Source organism: Aspergillus neoniger (assembly GCF_003184625.1).
Source record: "Aspergillus neoniger CBS 115656 unplaced genomic scaffold BO87scaffold_7, whole genome shotgun sequence".
NCBI lineage: Eukaryota > Fungi > Ascomycota > Eurotiomycetes > Eurotiales > Aspergillaceae > Aspergillus > Aspergillus neoniger.
Window position 1 is genome coordinate 678,014 of NW_020291135.1, and position 13,198 is coordinate 691,211.

At 50.1% G+C, this 13,198-nt stretch overlaps 5 protein-coding genes across 5 annotated transcripts; 1 reads left to right on the top strand and 4 right to left on the bottom strand.

Annotated features, from left to right (window-relative positions):
• Positions 1-9: 9 nt before the first annotated feature.
• BO87DRAFT_413852 (Zn(II)2Cys6 transcription factor domain-containing protein) lies at positions 10-2,838 on the bottom strand (the record flags this gene model as incomplete). Its single annotated transcript, XM_025626598.1, has 5 exons — positions 2,279-2,838; positions 1,196-2,222; positions 852-1,060; positions 73-372; positions 10-17 (listed from the first exon to the last, which is right to left on the bottom strand). Exons 1-5 carry the CDS (start codon positions 2,754-2,756, stop codon positions 10-12), a joined length of 2,022 nt encoding a protein of 673 aa, XP_025482610.1. The 5' UTR covers positions 2,757-2,838.
• Positions 2,839-3,721: 883 nt separating this feature from the next.
• Positions 3,722-8,122, bottom strand: BO87DRAFT_394767 (putative citrate synthase; the record flags this gene model as incomplete). The annotated part of the gene is made up of 12 exons (XM_025625143.1): positions 3,722-4,452; positions 4,512-4,612; positions 4,939-5,207; positions 5,271-5,653; positions 5,822-6,140; positions 6,188-6,435; positions 6,516-6,517; positions 6,607-6,679; positions 6,732-6,814; positions 6,870-7,619; positions 7,670-7,867; positions 7,911-8,122. 12 exons carry the CDS (start codon positions 8,120-8,122, stop codon positions 3,722-3,724), a joined length of 3,369 nt encoding a protein of 1,122 aa, XP_025482611.1.
• Positions 8,123-8,556: 434 nt separating this feature from the next.
• Positions 8,557-9,438, bottom strand: BO87DRAFT_413854 (GFA family protein). The gene is made up of 3 exons (XM_025626599.1): positions 9,073-9,438; positions 8,784-8,992; positions 8,557-8,727 (listed from the first exon to the last, which is right to left on the bottom strand). Exons 1-3 carry the CDS (start codon positions 9,191-9,193, stop codon positions 8,647-8,649), a joined length of 411 nt encoding a protein of 136 aa, XP_025482612.1. The 5' UTR covers positions 9,194-9,438; the 3' UTR covers positions 8,557-8,646.
• A 2,119-nt stretch (positions 9,439-11,557) lies between these two features.
• On the bottom strand, positions 11,558-12,171 carry BO87DRAFT_302443 (uncharacterized protein; the record flags this gene model as incomplete). The annotated part of the gene is made up of 3 exons (XM_025619204.1): positions 11,558-11,794; positions 11,859-11,977; positions 12,030-12,171. The coding sequence occupies 3 exons, from the start codon at positions 12,169-12,171 to the stop codon at positions 11,558-11,560; spliced, it is 498 nt and encodes a 165-aa protein (XP_025482613.1).
• Positions 12,172-12,620: 449 nt separating this feature from the next.
• BO87DRAFT_374162 (uncharacterized protein) lies at positions 12,621-13,060 on the top strand. The gene is made up of 3 exons (XM_025622725.1): positions 12,621-12,695; positions 12,752-12,950; positions 13,013-13,060. Exons 1-2 carry the CDS (start codon positions 12,636-12,638, stop codon positions 12,935-12,937), a joined length of 246 nt encoding a protein of 81 aa, XP_025482614.1. The 5' UTR covers positions 12,621-12,635; the 3' UTR covers positions 12,938-12,950; positions 13,013-13,060.
• The last annotated feature ends 138 nt before the right edge of the window (positions 13,061-13,198 follow it).

Consider the following 13,198-nt stretch of genomic DNA (forward strand, 5'->3'; position numbering starts at 1 on the left):
CGTCGTCCTTCACGCCCCTACACGAATCAGTGTTAGCCACAACCACGAACCTAGAATGTATAAACGACCTACCAGAGTTATCCTCAACTTGCTTCATGAACACTGCGAACCTCCGCATGATGGCTTCAACCGACGACTCACACGCCCGTAGCGTTGCGGGGCCCGCACATCGTCCCCCTTCAATAGCCTCTTTCCCTAACGACCTGAATATCTTTTGCAGAGTCTCCAACACCTCCAAGATCTTCATTAAGTTCCTCCCCAGTAGTGTTCTTACAAGCATCACCGACTCCCTTTCATCCAGCTCTATCTGCCCCAACACTGTCTTACTCCTCATACAGATAAATTGCGGCAATGGCTCCTCGAACGCCAACACTGATGGATCAAATAGCATGTTTCCCCTCGTAATATTATATGCTATACAGACGGCTTCAAATAGGGAGAGACATTGCTCCGCCAATGCTGGTATCATCACATATGATGAGTGTGGGCTTTTTCGACAGTCTTGGCATTGGAGTACATCCTTGCCGTGTGTATATACCCTTTGAACGATATCGAGAACCGTGCCGAGTTCAACAACGGGCTGGACAGTCCGGAGCTCCGTAATTATTTGAAGTCCATTAATCGAGCAGGGGCAGTTGGTAGTGGACGGTTCCATTCTGGTGGCGTGCTGGGGCATTTGGTGCCCCGTTGACATTGCTGATGTGGCTTCTCTATTGACGGTAAGTCTTATCATCCTCCAGATGCTGTGTGATGGAGGGCTTGGGATATGACTCAATCTAACTTCATACTTGCCTTCACGTGTCGTTCCATTCAAGTACGACCTCGGTGGGTGTGATTCATGGCAGCCTCACATTTCCGATCAACCTTGAAGGAATTGGCTTTGTTGGTCCAGAATATCTGGACAGCCTGTTCGTCGTGGAACATGTTGTCATTCGACCCGCAGTGGGTTGCACAGATATCGTTGTGACCGGTAGGCTGGTCAACGTATAGCAATTTGGCTTGGAGTGAATACGAGAAGTGGACCCTTGCTTTGGCGATAATCTGAAGGCAATACTGATTGCTTTCTGATTTAGGAGTTACGGGAGTTCAGAAGCAGGATACGGCCTAGAAAGGTCGTGGAAAATGCAACCAATAGTCGAATCAAAACTGATCACTACAAAGTTTCTAAACTATGAACAGCAGTGCCATCGCCTACACCCTGGTCATCCTCTTCATTTGCAACATAACCTCCTCCAACCGCCTCTCAGTCTCCTTAGTCAGAGATACGCGAGCGGACGATTCTTGCGTATAAAGTGTGATTCTTTTGACCGTTGACAGCAGATCCGATAATTGACTGTACAAGATCTGCAAGATGCAGAAGTACTTGTCACCAGACTGGACGCAGAACTTTCCCACTACCAATGGACATGCATCAATTTGACTCCTGAAATGCAGTCCACCACTCCGGTGCCGTCTGCTCACATTTCCTGGAATATCCTGCTTGCAATCCGGCAGCATATGCTCATGATACCCGTTGTAAAGCAGTCTTTGTGGATTCCCGGCTTCCCCTGTCGTTATAGCCTCCAGATTCGTCATTAGACTGTCGATATTGACAACGATGACCATGAGTATATCCCTCTTCGTGATGCAGCAGACGCAACATTTGAGAATGGTATCGGATACATTCAGCAGCATACGTTGACAGTGAAGAATATGGTCAATCGACATATACGGCCCCATCCTTACGGCGATCGACATCTGCCTGAACGATTCCTGGATCGTGTACTCGTGACACTGGAATTGATATGCGTGCGGCGCTAGAACGGCTGACACGGGCTTTATCTCTCCCGCAGGGAGGCCATATAGGTATGGTCTCTTTGTCATCTTCGCTTGAGCAAATGCAGTAGTTTCGGTGGCTATCTGTCTGGCTGGGAAAGGGTCCATCGTGGAGAACGGCAGCGACCAAGCCAGGGGGTCTTCCTTCAGATATTTCGCCTCTGACGGGGCGTCCATGATACCATGAATTTTCTCCAAGGTCGTGGCTGCGATAAGCGGTGTATCCTGAATAAAGCTTGTCGGGTTGTGCTTCGGATCTACTGGAGAACGACCACCAGTACTTTCAGGCTTGACGCTGCTTACAATCGAATCCAGCAGCAAACCTTCCTGCCCGAGATCGACCGGCGGGTTGGCAATGAACTCTTGCACCCAGCTATCGGAAAATAGATCGAATCCACTATCCGCGACTATTCCAATTAACATCACACAGCGGTATAATAGCCGACAAGTTAGTGACACTTACACAAAGCTGTGGGAGTAGCCTGATCCAAAAAGCAATCGCCCGGTAGACTTGGAACCGAATCTATCACACCAACAGGGTCCAAAACACTTTGGCTCCCACCTGCCTTGTCCAGTAGCAGTAGAGTATCATCCAACACAGTCTCTTGCTCGTCTTCTAACTTCATCTTCTTCTTTCTGTTATTGTTACTGCTGTTATTGCTGTTACTGTTCTTGGAACCGTTCCGCGCTCGCGACTCTTGCTTCCTAGGCCCATCTAGAAACTCACGATCGCGACGATAGTCGCTCTCGTCGTCGACATCTTTCTTCTTCGCTGGTCTCCCTAAACGTCGGGATATGCTGTAGACACAGTCGATGTGGTGTTTCTGACACCTTCGACAGGCTGGCTTTTCATGGCTGCAACGGATCTTGGCTTGTTGGCAGGCGTTGCAGGTGGAGCGGACTTTGACGCTTTTAGGCAGTGGATGGGGATGCTCGTTCATGTTGACAAGATAGATATATAACCAGCATAGATAAGAAGAACACTGCTACATTACTAGCGTAGTAATAATTCACAGCAATAAGTAAAGCTCTCCTGCATCATCCTCCAGGGGGTTACATACTATTTATATGTACTATAATAATAGTATACAGCAGTCAGTACTACTTACTACAACAACTACTACTACTAGTAGCCATACTAGCAAACCCAACCCAACCACACACCACAAATCCCAGCATAGAGGATACTATGAACTAGTTGACCGCCACGCCACGCCAAGCCACGCCATGATGCCACGCCCTGCACGCCCTACCACACAGCAACTACAAGTTCCCACACAGTAAGCAACCCGTTCGAACGGGACGACGGGTGGGTGATTAAGTCGAGGTTACATGGGCGAGAGAAATCTTTTCACGTTCCACACGACCCTTCTGCCACTACCACCTACTAGTCTACTACCCACTTAACTCCTATTTTTCTACCGCTAAGGCTGATCCCAAAGAAGACTATCTCTGTCGTTCTTGTCTCATATGCCCAGAAACTCAGATTTTGAGTTCTGGGTTACTAGTACTTGTCCTACCACCCTTCTTGCCCTCCTTCTGCATGATGATGATTGGGGAGAGACATGCTTCCCTCCACCTCCCCCTCCCCCTTACCCCGGATAGCTTGCTTTGTCTGTGTAGGCTGGACTGGACTAGGTGTTAATTGTAGGCTTGTCTAGTGTAGTGTAGTATATGCTTGTCATGAGGTTTTGTTCAGCTTTGGTACTGGTGCTGCTGATGATTGGAGAGTTCCCAATAAGGTAGGTCTATCCCCCTAGGTTGTGTTACATGGTGTGGTGCCTATTACGAATATGGTAGATGGTTCGTGCGTGCTGATTCATTCATTCATTTTTTTTTTTTTTTTTTTGTTCAGAAAGTAAGGTTTTACCATACCGCCTTGTTGGGTCGGATTTAGGCTATAGCGCTAGCTGAGTCGGGCCTGGGCCTGGACCTGGATTTCTTCGATGAAGTTGTTACTCATTGCTAGCGTGGTCTCCGTGGGAGGGTTGGTGGGTGTGTGAATTGTGGTAGTTGTAGCAGGAATAGCAGTACTAGTGGTGAAATCAGAAGTACTAATGCTGCTGCTGCTAAAATCGCATTCAACCCACCTCATCGAAGTCGTCGTCGTCGTCGTCGTCGTCGTCGTCGTCGTCGTCGTCGTCGTCGTAGCCATACTCATACTCGTAGACGTGGTAACTCCACACTCACTCCTCCTACCACTCCCAGTAGGTAAATCAACCTCATTCCTAACGTAAAACCAATTTCCCGCTACGGGCGTCCCCAACCCCGCTGCATCGGCAAAGAGTTTCATGTCGAACCCTGCTCGTGCCTCCGCTGTAGGGGGGAATATGTGCTCGAAACATTCTGGGAAGGTGTAGTTGGGTGGTTGAGTGTACAGGAGGTAGAGGTATCGGTGGTGAGAGTTGGTAGGGGGTTGGGGGCCGATGTAAGGTGCTGATTTTCTGGTGCGGACTTGGGGGTTTGGGAGGAGGATGTTGGTGTTGTTGGGGTATGGGATTAGGTCGGGCTGGTACCAGTGCAGGATGACGGTTGCTGTGGTGTGGTTGTAGAGGACGTCGAGGTCGAGGAAGAGGATGGTGTACGTTTGGCGAAGGGGAAGGTGCTGGGTGCTGAGGATTGGGAGGGGCTTCGTGTCTGTTATTGTTGGTTTAGGGGGGGGGGGGGGGGGGGGGGGGGGTGGGGAGAGGGTATACCGAGTATTTGGAGGGTGTCGCCGGGTTGGATCCATGGGGTGTTGGGGTAGTGGAGATGGAGGGTTTGGGGATAGTGTGGAAGGGGGTCGATGATTTGGGTACTGACTATGGGGATGAGGAGGGAGATGAGGAGATAATAGTTCATAATGGTTTTTGGAATGGTAGGTACCAGGTGTAGCGGTAGAAAGTGTGCGAGATGTCATGTATGTGAGCTTAGATTTGAGACTTTATTATAAATACTATCTCGCGGGCTTCAGTGTAACAGAACGGGAAATATTGTCAGCCGGTGATTATTGCAATCGGCTCTCACTATCACTATTCTGCTACCGGTCTATATCTCTCATCTGCACATCTCCATACCATCCCCTTCACATACACCCACCCTAACAGCGGACACACTACAGCCCCAACCATTCCTCCCACCAACCCGTATGTCCATCCAGTTCCCCAGCGTACCATGGCTGGATGCACTAGTCCTGTTGCTGCTGCTCCAAGAAAGCACCGCACTAGGTTATTCGCCGCCATGGCTGTGGCGGGTGTGCTGTAGTACAAATCCACAATCAGAATATTCATGATGTTGTAGGCTGCTGTGATAGAGAAGCTGATGACGAAGATGAGGACAAGAGCGTGGGAGAGGGTCGGCGTGGCTAGGCTCATGAGCGCGGAGTAGCTTAGAATAGACAAGGCTGCTAGAAGCTATGATATTGCACTCATCAGTCAATAACGTCATCAAGTAATGTCAAGAATGAGGGGTAACACCGTCAATGGGAGACAAATTTGGATTCGGGCCCGCTCAATTGGAAATGCTCCGTGGTGGTGCGCTTGGAGAATCGGAGACCCGAATTGCTCCCGTAGACGCCGATAATTCCAGTCGAGCAGGAGTCCGCTGAAGGTTGTGCTTAGAAGGGATCCCACGCCAGCAGGAACGAAGACCAATGCGATTGCGAAGTCATTCAGATGGTAGGTCTCCTTGAACTGTGATGGGATTCCAGCAGTGACAGCGTAGTAGCTGGCAAAGAGAAGGCCGTTGGACAGTAAGACGAACCCGGTTGGGCGGTGCGAAAGAAGACGCAACGTTGTTAGTGGATTAGGAAGGGCAATCCTCGAAGATTTCTGGCCCGTGTTACTGGTAGTCGCGGGTGCTGGATTGCGCCAATGTCTGTACCAAGCCAGGCCAGACTGGTTCCAGCTGTATGGTGAAATGGAGCCATCACCTACGATCTTGCGACATGTTTCCGGGAAGAAGATGAGGAGGGGGGCAAAGAATACCCCAGATGTTATTGCAAGAAACCAGAAAATGGCCTGCCAACCCAGGTACTGGCTTAGGATCCCCCCAACCAGGGGTCCAACAGACGGCGCAAGGATGATCCCTAGAGACGTGATTCCCATATATGTACCGCGCTCAGCGGATGTTATCACGTCTGCAGCCACAGCAGAAGCGAGCGCGACAGTGCCGCTGCTACCGCAGCTCTGGATGGCGCGAAGGATCAGCAGTGCCGGATAGCTGTGCTGCAAGGCGAGTGCGATATTACCTGTGATATAGACGGCAAAACAAAGGATATATGCTGGTCGACGGCCGGCTTGGTCGGCGAAGGATCCCATAAAGGCCGGGGCGAGACCTTGACATAGCTGTTCGGTCAGTGCAGCCAGCTGCTGATGAAAAATTCCACACGTACCATGTATGTTGTGATTGTCAAGTTAATCTGCGAGCTAGTGACATGTAAGTCTGCAGCAATGGAGTTCAGAGCTGGATAGTAGATGTTAGCGGAAAGTGGTGAGAAGCTGGACGCAAGCGCGGCGGTTAGGATGATGAGCCGTTTCTGGCCAGGTGTAAAAATCGAGTAGGGCTTCTTCGCGGGCTGTTCAGCCAGCAGGGGTGTGCCTTCGGTGGCAGGCTGGTTCGCTGCCACCAGAGTCGCTTGATCTTGCTGAATGTTTGACATGATCTTCAACTCTATGCCCGAAATCGGAGGATTTTAGTTGTCCCAGCCAAGATTATCTTACTTCTAGACGAATACTGCATGCTCGTGAAAACCATGATTTGCTCTATCACCTAGTGTGACAACTGACGTATATGCCATTCAACCATACTTACAATTTCGGCAATAGTCTTTCCTCTGCCTCCCCTGTGTAGATGTGTGATGGCCGCAACAACTTGCCGCGTGTCACTGTAGGTTGTTAGAAAGTCCCGATATATCCTACCGTCGCATCACGGCTTACGCATGTACTCCCGCCAATGCGCCATAATTCCCATGATCCGCTGGGCCAACATAGCCGCTGGGATGATCTCCGGGTCGAAGCCACTACACGTGTCAGCAGCGGGTCCAATCGAGCAACGCTTTCCTTCGGGCGCCGTACATGGCTGTAAAGATGAAATGTCCGTAGAAGTCACCGTTCACGTACAGCTCCCGCTCTTTGAAGTAGGCATCATTCGAACAAGCTCTCTCAATCCGCTCGGCTAGTTTAAAGAGCTTGTCTGCAGACATATCCAGATCCTTCAATATGGATCGGATTGGCGGTACTCGCGGATCGGTGCCTTTGTACGAGCGATGGCCATACCCAAATACCTTCACGTGTCCCTGCTTCACGTTGTGAATATAACCTGGTATATTCTCGGCCTCGCCAATATCCCTCAAGGTTCTCTTGGCGGATTCCGTGGCGCCGAAATGCAGCGGCCCCCACGCCGACCCTATGGCCGTGATCAAGCAGGAGATAGGGTCCGTCAAGGATGATGATGTGGCCAGAGCAGAGAAGACTGCCAATGCCATTCCGTGGTCAGAGTTGAGGATAGAAAACCGGCGGAAGCAGGACAGCTTGACACGATCGGGACGACCTGTCCTCGAGTCCACAAGTCCCGCCATCACAAAAAGATTTTCATAGTATGACCTTCCCCAAGATGGCGGCGTAAATCGTAGACCCTTCCGATGGCTATTCACAAGGCCAAATACCACAGCGTAGGCAGCCACAGTTCGGATAATTGCACGGTCGGTATCCTCAGGATTATTCCGATACATGTTAGCATCATGCGATGCCGGGATCATGTCAGGGTGACTAGCTAGACAAGCCGAAAGGCCAGCAACAATGAGCGGCAGCGGCGACGAGGTGCCTCTAGACAGACACTTCATCAGCGATGGCAGACGCAGATCCAATTTACTTACGGAAGGCTCCAGATCGTTCTCTGCACATCAACTGGCACGGCTAGCATGGCCTCTGTCAATTTGTGGCTGAGATTATTCCTCTGCGGCACTGTCGGATAAGATCCCCAGACAAGGAGATGCAGTACGTCCTCGAAATCGCTTTGCCAAAGTTGCTCCAAGCTGTAGCCGCGGAAAAGAAGCAAACTCCTCTCATGATCCCTAGAACAGTCAGGTCGTTCCGCCACTGCAGTGGAACTCGTACGAGAAGCTTATGGCCGTCTCCACAACAGTAGTATTTCTCAACCCAGGGTCATGTACCCTGAGGCCACCAGCGACCTGATCTGCACGGTCGGTTCCCGTTCCTGGGCCTTTGATTTTTTTGAAGTCCACGGCCGAGACGGCATTTCTCCGGATTGGGATCTCATATTGCACATCGGTGCGCGAGTCTTTGACATAGAGTATTCCGGAGGACATTGAATTGACGATGCTCCGTAGCGGGTTCGCTAGTCGAGTCCTGTGGCATAGATGCCCCGCCATGTTGGCGAAACTATTATTTTAAGAACGCCTGGGACCATGGCATAATTTCCCGGTGGTTAGCAAATGCCCGCAATAACAGATTGTCTCGGGTTTCCAAGTTTTCGACAGTGTTGCTTCCCAAGTATTGACCGTCATCAATGTTCCAGTCGTCCGTTGCAGCTTACTCGGCTTCTTGCGGAGTAAATTTCTCGCGTGTATGGCAGTTAGCCATGGTGGTACTATGCCTTATTCCGTCGTGGCACGCCATTCTTTAAGGGCACTTAAACATCGATTCTCAACGCTGGTGGCCAGGTCTCACTCTTTACAGGCCTCTTAGCGAGCGGGACTGGTTGGTTAAAGGGTGTGATATTCCAAGAAACGGAAGTGAATTCGATGAATATAGAATTGTTTCAATATTAACTACATTGCATAATATTCGTCATATCATAGCATGTTTTGTGAACCCTCCATTCGGTGCTTGCTTACTCGGGCATATTCTTGAAAGGCTTCTCCAAGTGCTCCTGGCAAAAAGGAAGCTTGCTAACAGTCCAAATCTCGGTATCCTGGAAGAGAAATTTAGATCAGTAAGGGGGCTATTACACGGGATCGCAGAACATACGGGCTTGAGATTTTTCTTGATTTCTGTGTCAAAAGTGCCAGCTTTCAGGGCGATGATTTCTGGGGCCGCGTCGGGATCGTGCGCGATGGGTGAGCCACAATCCGAACAGAAGAGACGGTGCACCGCATGGCCGGAGGATCCCGTTCCAGACCACTTCTTGATGGGTCCCTTGACCGTCAATTTGTCCTTGGGGACAACGGCAACTAGAGCTGTTGGGAAAGTCAGTAACCATGGAACGGCCTTGCTTAGTTCGAACTGGGGGTGGGTGGGAGCCAAGGAGAACACCTACAGTAGGTTGACCCGCTTTGACGCTGGCAGTCGTCACAATGATCGTACCCCACGATGAGGGGTGCGTCGACGTCCACAGTGTAAGTGACAGCCTTGCACAGGCAGTGGCCGGACAAAGGCATTCTAGCAATAATTGGATGGAGAATTTGGGAGGGTGTTGGAGAATGCTGATTGGAGAGAAGGAGAGACTGGAAGGCGACCAAGGTGCTCACGAGATGAGGACCCTCGAGAAAAGTGGAAGACGAGGCGACGTATTTATAGCTGACATCTTGCCCATCCGCGAGGTTGAGAAGATTATCACCCAAGGATCCTGGAAGAAAGCCGTTCTCGTTGACGACATGGCTGGATGGGCTGGAATTGGCGTTGGCCGCGACCGTCTGAGAAAACAACAATTTGTCATGCCCTGAAGAGGGGCGCGCCTTTGCGTCACGGGACGACCTCTCTGCTTCGTTCCTTCTGTTCTCCCTTCTCCAATTTTCTCCACTTCTCGTCCCTCGATGCGATGCACGGTTGCTTTCCTTTCCTTTCTTTGTTACGCCTCAAAAAGAAACTTCTGCTCTAGTCCCCTTGCTCACTTCTCGGACTCCATTTCCAGCGGGTGGATCACTCTCTCTCTCTCTCTCTCTCTCTCTCTCTCTCTCTCTCTCCCTCTCTCAGAGCAGGTTTCGCAACAGCCGCGGTAGTTACGGAGTTACGCCGGAATCCAATCACTCCCTCACTGCACTGCCCTGCACTCTCACCAATCATCCTCCAGCTGCCCCATATCAATCAGGGTGCTGATCGCACACTTGACATGCTGCCATCCCGAAATGGTGTGGGCGGTTGTTCCAATAGACGTGTCGATTTTAGTCCACAAACCATGCTGAACCGGATAAGGTGCAGTGCTGGTCCCTCTTTCCATCCTACTCTTTCCGGACAAAGATTTGTCACGCTCTACCCCGGAGATGACCGGCAATGTGCTCTGAGTTAGTAGTCCATAATCGTGGAGATTTGAGATTCCTGATCCCGAATGGGGGAGCACTGGCCGCCGATCGCTGGCCGACAGCTTCGCGACACGCGGGTCGGCGGGGGATTTGTTGAGGTCACCTCAAAGCCCGTGAAGTATCCGGTCAACCGAGCAAAGTACGCTTCCTGTGCATTACTCCACACCATGCGTGAGCTCCGAGTCATAGTGGGTGTGTGTGTTTGTGTCGGCAAAAGCAATTACCTGCTCACCGAATGCCCCAATTTGGGCGAATGTCAGATCTGCGCGGGGTATCCCTGCTCAACATCTCCAGTCACGTATGCAGCACAATCTCCTGGAAGGCTTGATACCTGCTTAGGCAGATATCATGTTTGATCCATGAATCGACCTATCATCTGCTGGAGCTGAAACCTTGTCCTCTGGGGCACTGTTCAGCACGGTATGTAGGTAGACATGAAGAAACTTGTACATCGTTGCCGAGGGCAAACACTTGTACTCGCGTTCAACATCACCCCTGGGTTTGTTCGATCTTCATGGCCTAGGCTGCACTTTGTTGTACGCTGCTTACTCCTGGGGCATGACGCTAACTGTGCAGCAAGATGTGCGATAATCCTAAAGGATGGCCCCCAAATAGAGCTGCAGAGAGTATGCCACTGCATCATGTTTGGTTTCGGCATAGAGATTCGGATGTGACGGTTTCCAGTTCACCATCAATTCGGGCTCTGATGCGGTTTCCAAAACAAAATAGCCGATTGGCATCTACGGAAACATAACCTTTCTGGGTAGGACCCAAATGCATTTGATCACTCTACATATGCGAAGCCATGCATAATCAAGCATCCCAGCCCAATTATTGCCTATATATTCTACATTCTCAGTAGACAGGGTGTCTAGTGAGCGAAAGGCATGCGAGATATGGAATTGGGAAAGAGATGTGATAAGGGCGGTCAATGATCGCACATGGAACAAATTATGATCGTATGGCAAGCTACCGACTGGTCTTCAGCCAGTCCATAGTTTTCGCTTGTCGGAAGCCACTCACAGACAGGGATGCATCTCAATGCGAGGCTCAGCTCATAACATTGACTTCGTAGTGCTTTGTAAAACATTCGTTGTGACTTGTTAAGCTTGCACAACTATTGTGACAATGTTATGTAGAAATGACAGAAGCTAAAATTAGCCATCCGTTCTCTCTTTTAAGACATGTCTTGGACTCATTGATTATCTAATTTCCAGATGTTCGAATATGTGGCTTATCTTGCACAGAGTAACAAATTGCTAGTCGTTATATTTGTTACAAATAAGACAAACACAATACCAAATTCGATCTGAAACTGTCATCATTCCTGCTAATAGACTCCGGTGTACCTGCTTGCTATGCACTATTTGTTTGTGATAAGTTCTGTCAAAATTGAGTCTTAGTAAGGTCAGCCCCGATAGTTAACTATGCATGTTCGATTTTGTCAGCAGCACTCTAGACTAGTATCAGCTATGTTCAAGATCAGAGACAGGTACGGGGCCCTCAACATATTGATTTTTTTACACTTACCTGCATCTGTGCCGCAATCCCACCGCGTGGATCTTGTCCGCCATATATTGTCGATTCAGCATGCTGAGCCTCTCTCGCATCATCCTTTGTAATGTACACAGAAGCCTCTCCCGGTATAGCAGGGACCCCAAGGGCCTCGTTACGGTCTGCTATCGATCGGACTTGCGCGGAGACGGACCCAGGGCCAGGTGGCTTGTTAAAGGCGCGACCCTGCATCAGATATATTAATTAAACATGTTCATTATTTCAGAAAGAGCAGCCATAACGCTCTTACCTCCGCCGTGTGAAGTTCTCGAGCATCCTCCTGTGTAATGTGGCTCTGTGGCTTCCGCGACAACGCCTCCAACTTCTCATCGAAGTTCATCTGCTTCATGGCAATGCTTTGTGCCGTCGCTGTGCACTTGGGTCAATACGACGCCGCAATGTCTAGACCTATGAACAACACCTGCGGCTCCACCGCTGATCGGCCCACCACCGGTCAATTCGCTCTCGTTCTGCGCCAAAGCAGAGACATCCTCTGGGTCAATGCGCTGGCCGCTTTCCACGGCGCGCTTCAGTTCAGGAATATCTGGAATTTCAGATGACATGATTAATTGCCGAATGACTACTGTGTTATCCTCAACTAGATGTTTACATGTTGTTTGACCCAGATGGATGCCAATGTTTATATGTCCGATCGACCCGTTGGGACAGCGGTGATGTCACGCTTAATAAATCGAGCATTATGCCCGCCTCATCCCCTTTTGCCACCCTAGAGCACATCCGGTTCAGGAAAGATTTATTTATGGATAGCAAGCAGAGGTATGGGTACAATGGCTAGTGAGAATGACAAAGCTGCTCCCAGTTTCTAGAAGCAGAGATTGGCTCAAGTGCTGTGGTTTGGCTTTCAGGATATCTCTACTAACAACCGAAGGACAGCCACCAGAAGACTCCATAATTGTTTGAATCGAGCTGGGCCCAAATACTACTAATTTTGTCGCTACTACCAAATAGTCTGTGTGGGCCTTTGTCGTCACTGCGCCTTCACAGAACTCTACATACAGACTTTGCTATGTTTAACAAACCCCCCCGGCCCCCGGCCACTGATCCACACCAATTCTCTCATTGTACGGTAATTGCACCTTGGAAAAAATGGCGATTTACACAGACTAATGGGTGGAATGACAGCTCAAAGCAACCTCCATTGCGAATCCAACGGTGGGGGGCTGTTTTAATATCGGGACGCCTTCAGGAACGTCTATATTCGTCTACAAAGAACGCTCTGCTCCACGAGCACTCAAGTGCTTCTACTGCAACAATACTAAAAGACACGCAAGCACCTACGCCAGTGTCACGTCACATCACTCGATGTAGCAGCAACCTTCTGGTGCGTCTGTGGCACAGTGACATCGTATTTCGCCAAGAATGTGGTCTGATATAGAATCTTAGGTCTAGAGACCTGGCCGGCAACTTGCAGGTCTTCAGTGGAAAAGCCACTACCCATGCGCCCCGACCCGATCTACAATCGTGTTACTTGAAGGGTTACAGTACTGTACCAACGGGGTGGTACGCTACATATGCGCTTGGCCGCATCAGCAACCATAGGGGTTGGAAGGAAAAGGGAGGCAGATTGTG

Bases quoted from the DNA above. Each gene is read 5' to 3' on its own strand.
- BO87DRAFT_374162 (XM_025622725.1), top strand. From the start codon at position 12,636: ATGTTTAACAAACCCCCCCGGCCCCCGGCCACTGATCCACACCAATTC. The intron at 12,696-12,751 runs GTAATTGCACCT...GTGGAATGACAG, and splicing joins ACCAATTCTCTCATTGTACG to CTCAAAGCAACCTCCATTGC.
- BO87DRAFT_413854 (XM_025626599.1), bottom strand. From the start codon at position 9,193: ATGCCTTTGTCCGGCCACTGCCTGTGCAAGGCTGTCACTTACACTGTG. The intron at 8,993-9,072 runs GTAGGTGTTCTC...CTTTCCCAACAG, and splicing joins TCAAAGCGGGTCAACCTACT to CTCTAGTTGCCGTTGTCCCC. The intron at 8,728-8,783 runs GTATGTTCTGCG...TTTCTCTTCCAG, and splicing joins TCAAGAAAAATCTCAAGCCC to GATACCGAGATTTGGACTGT.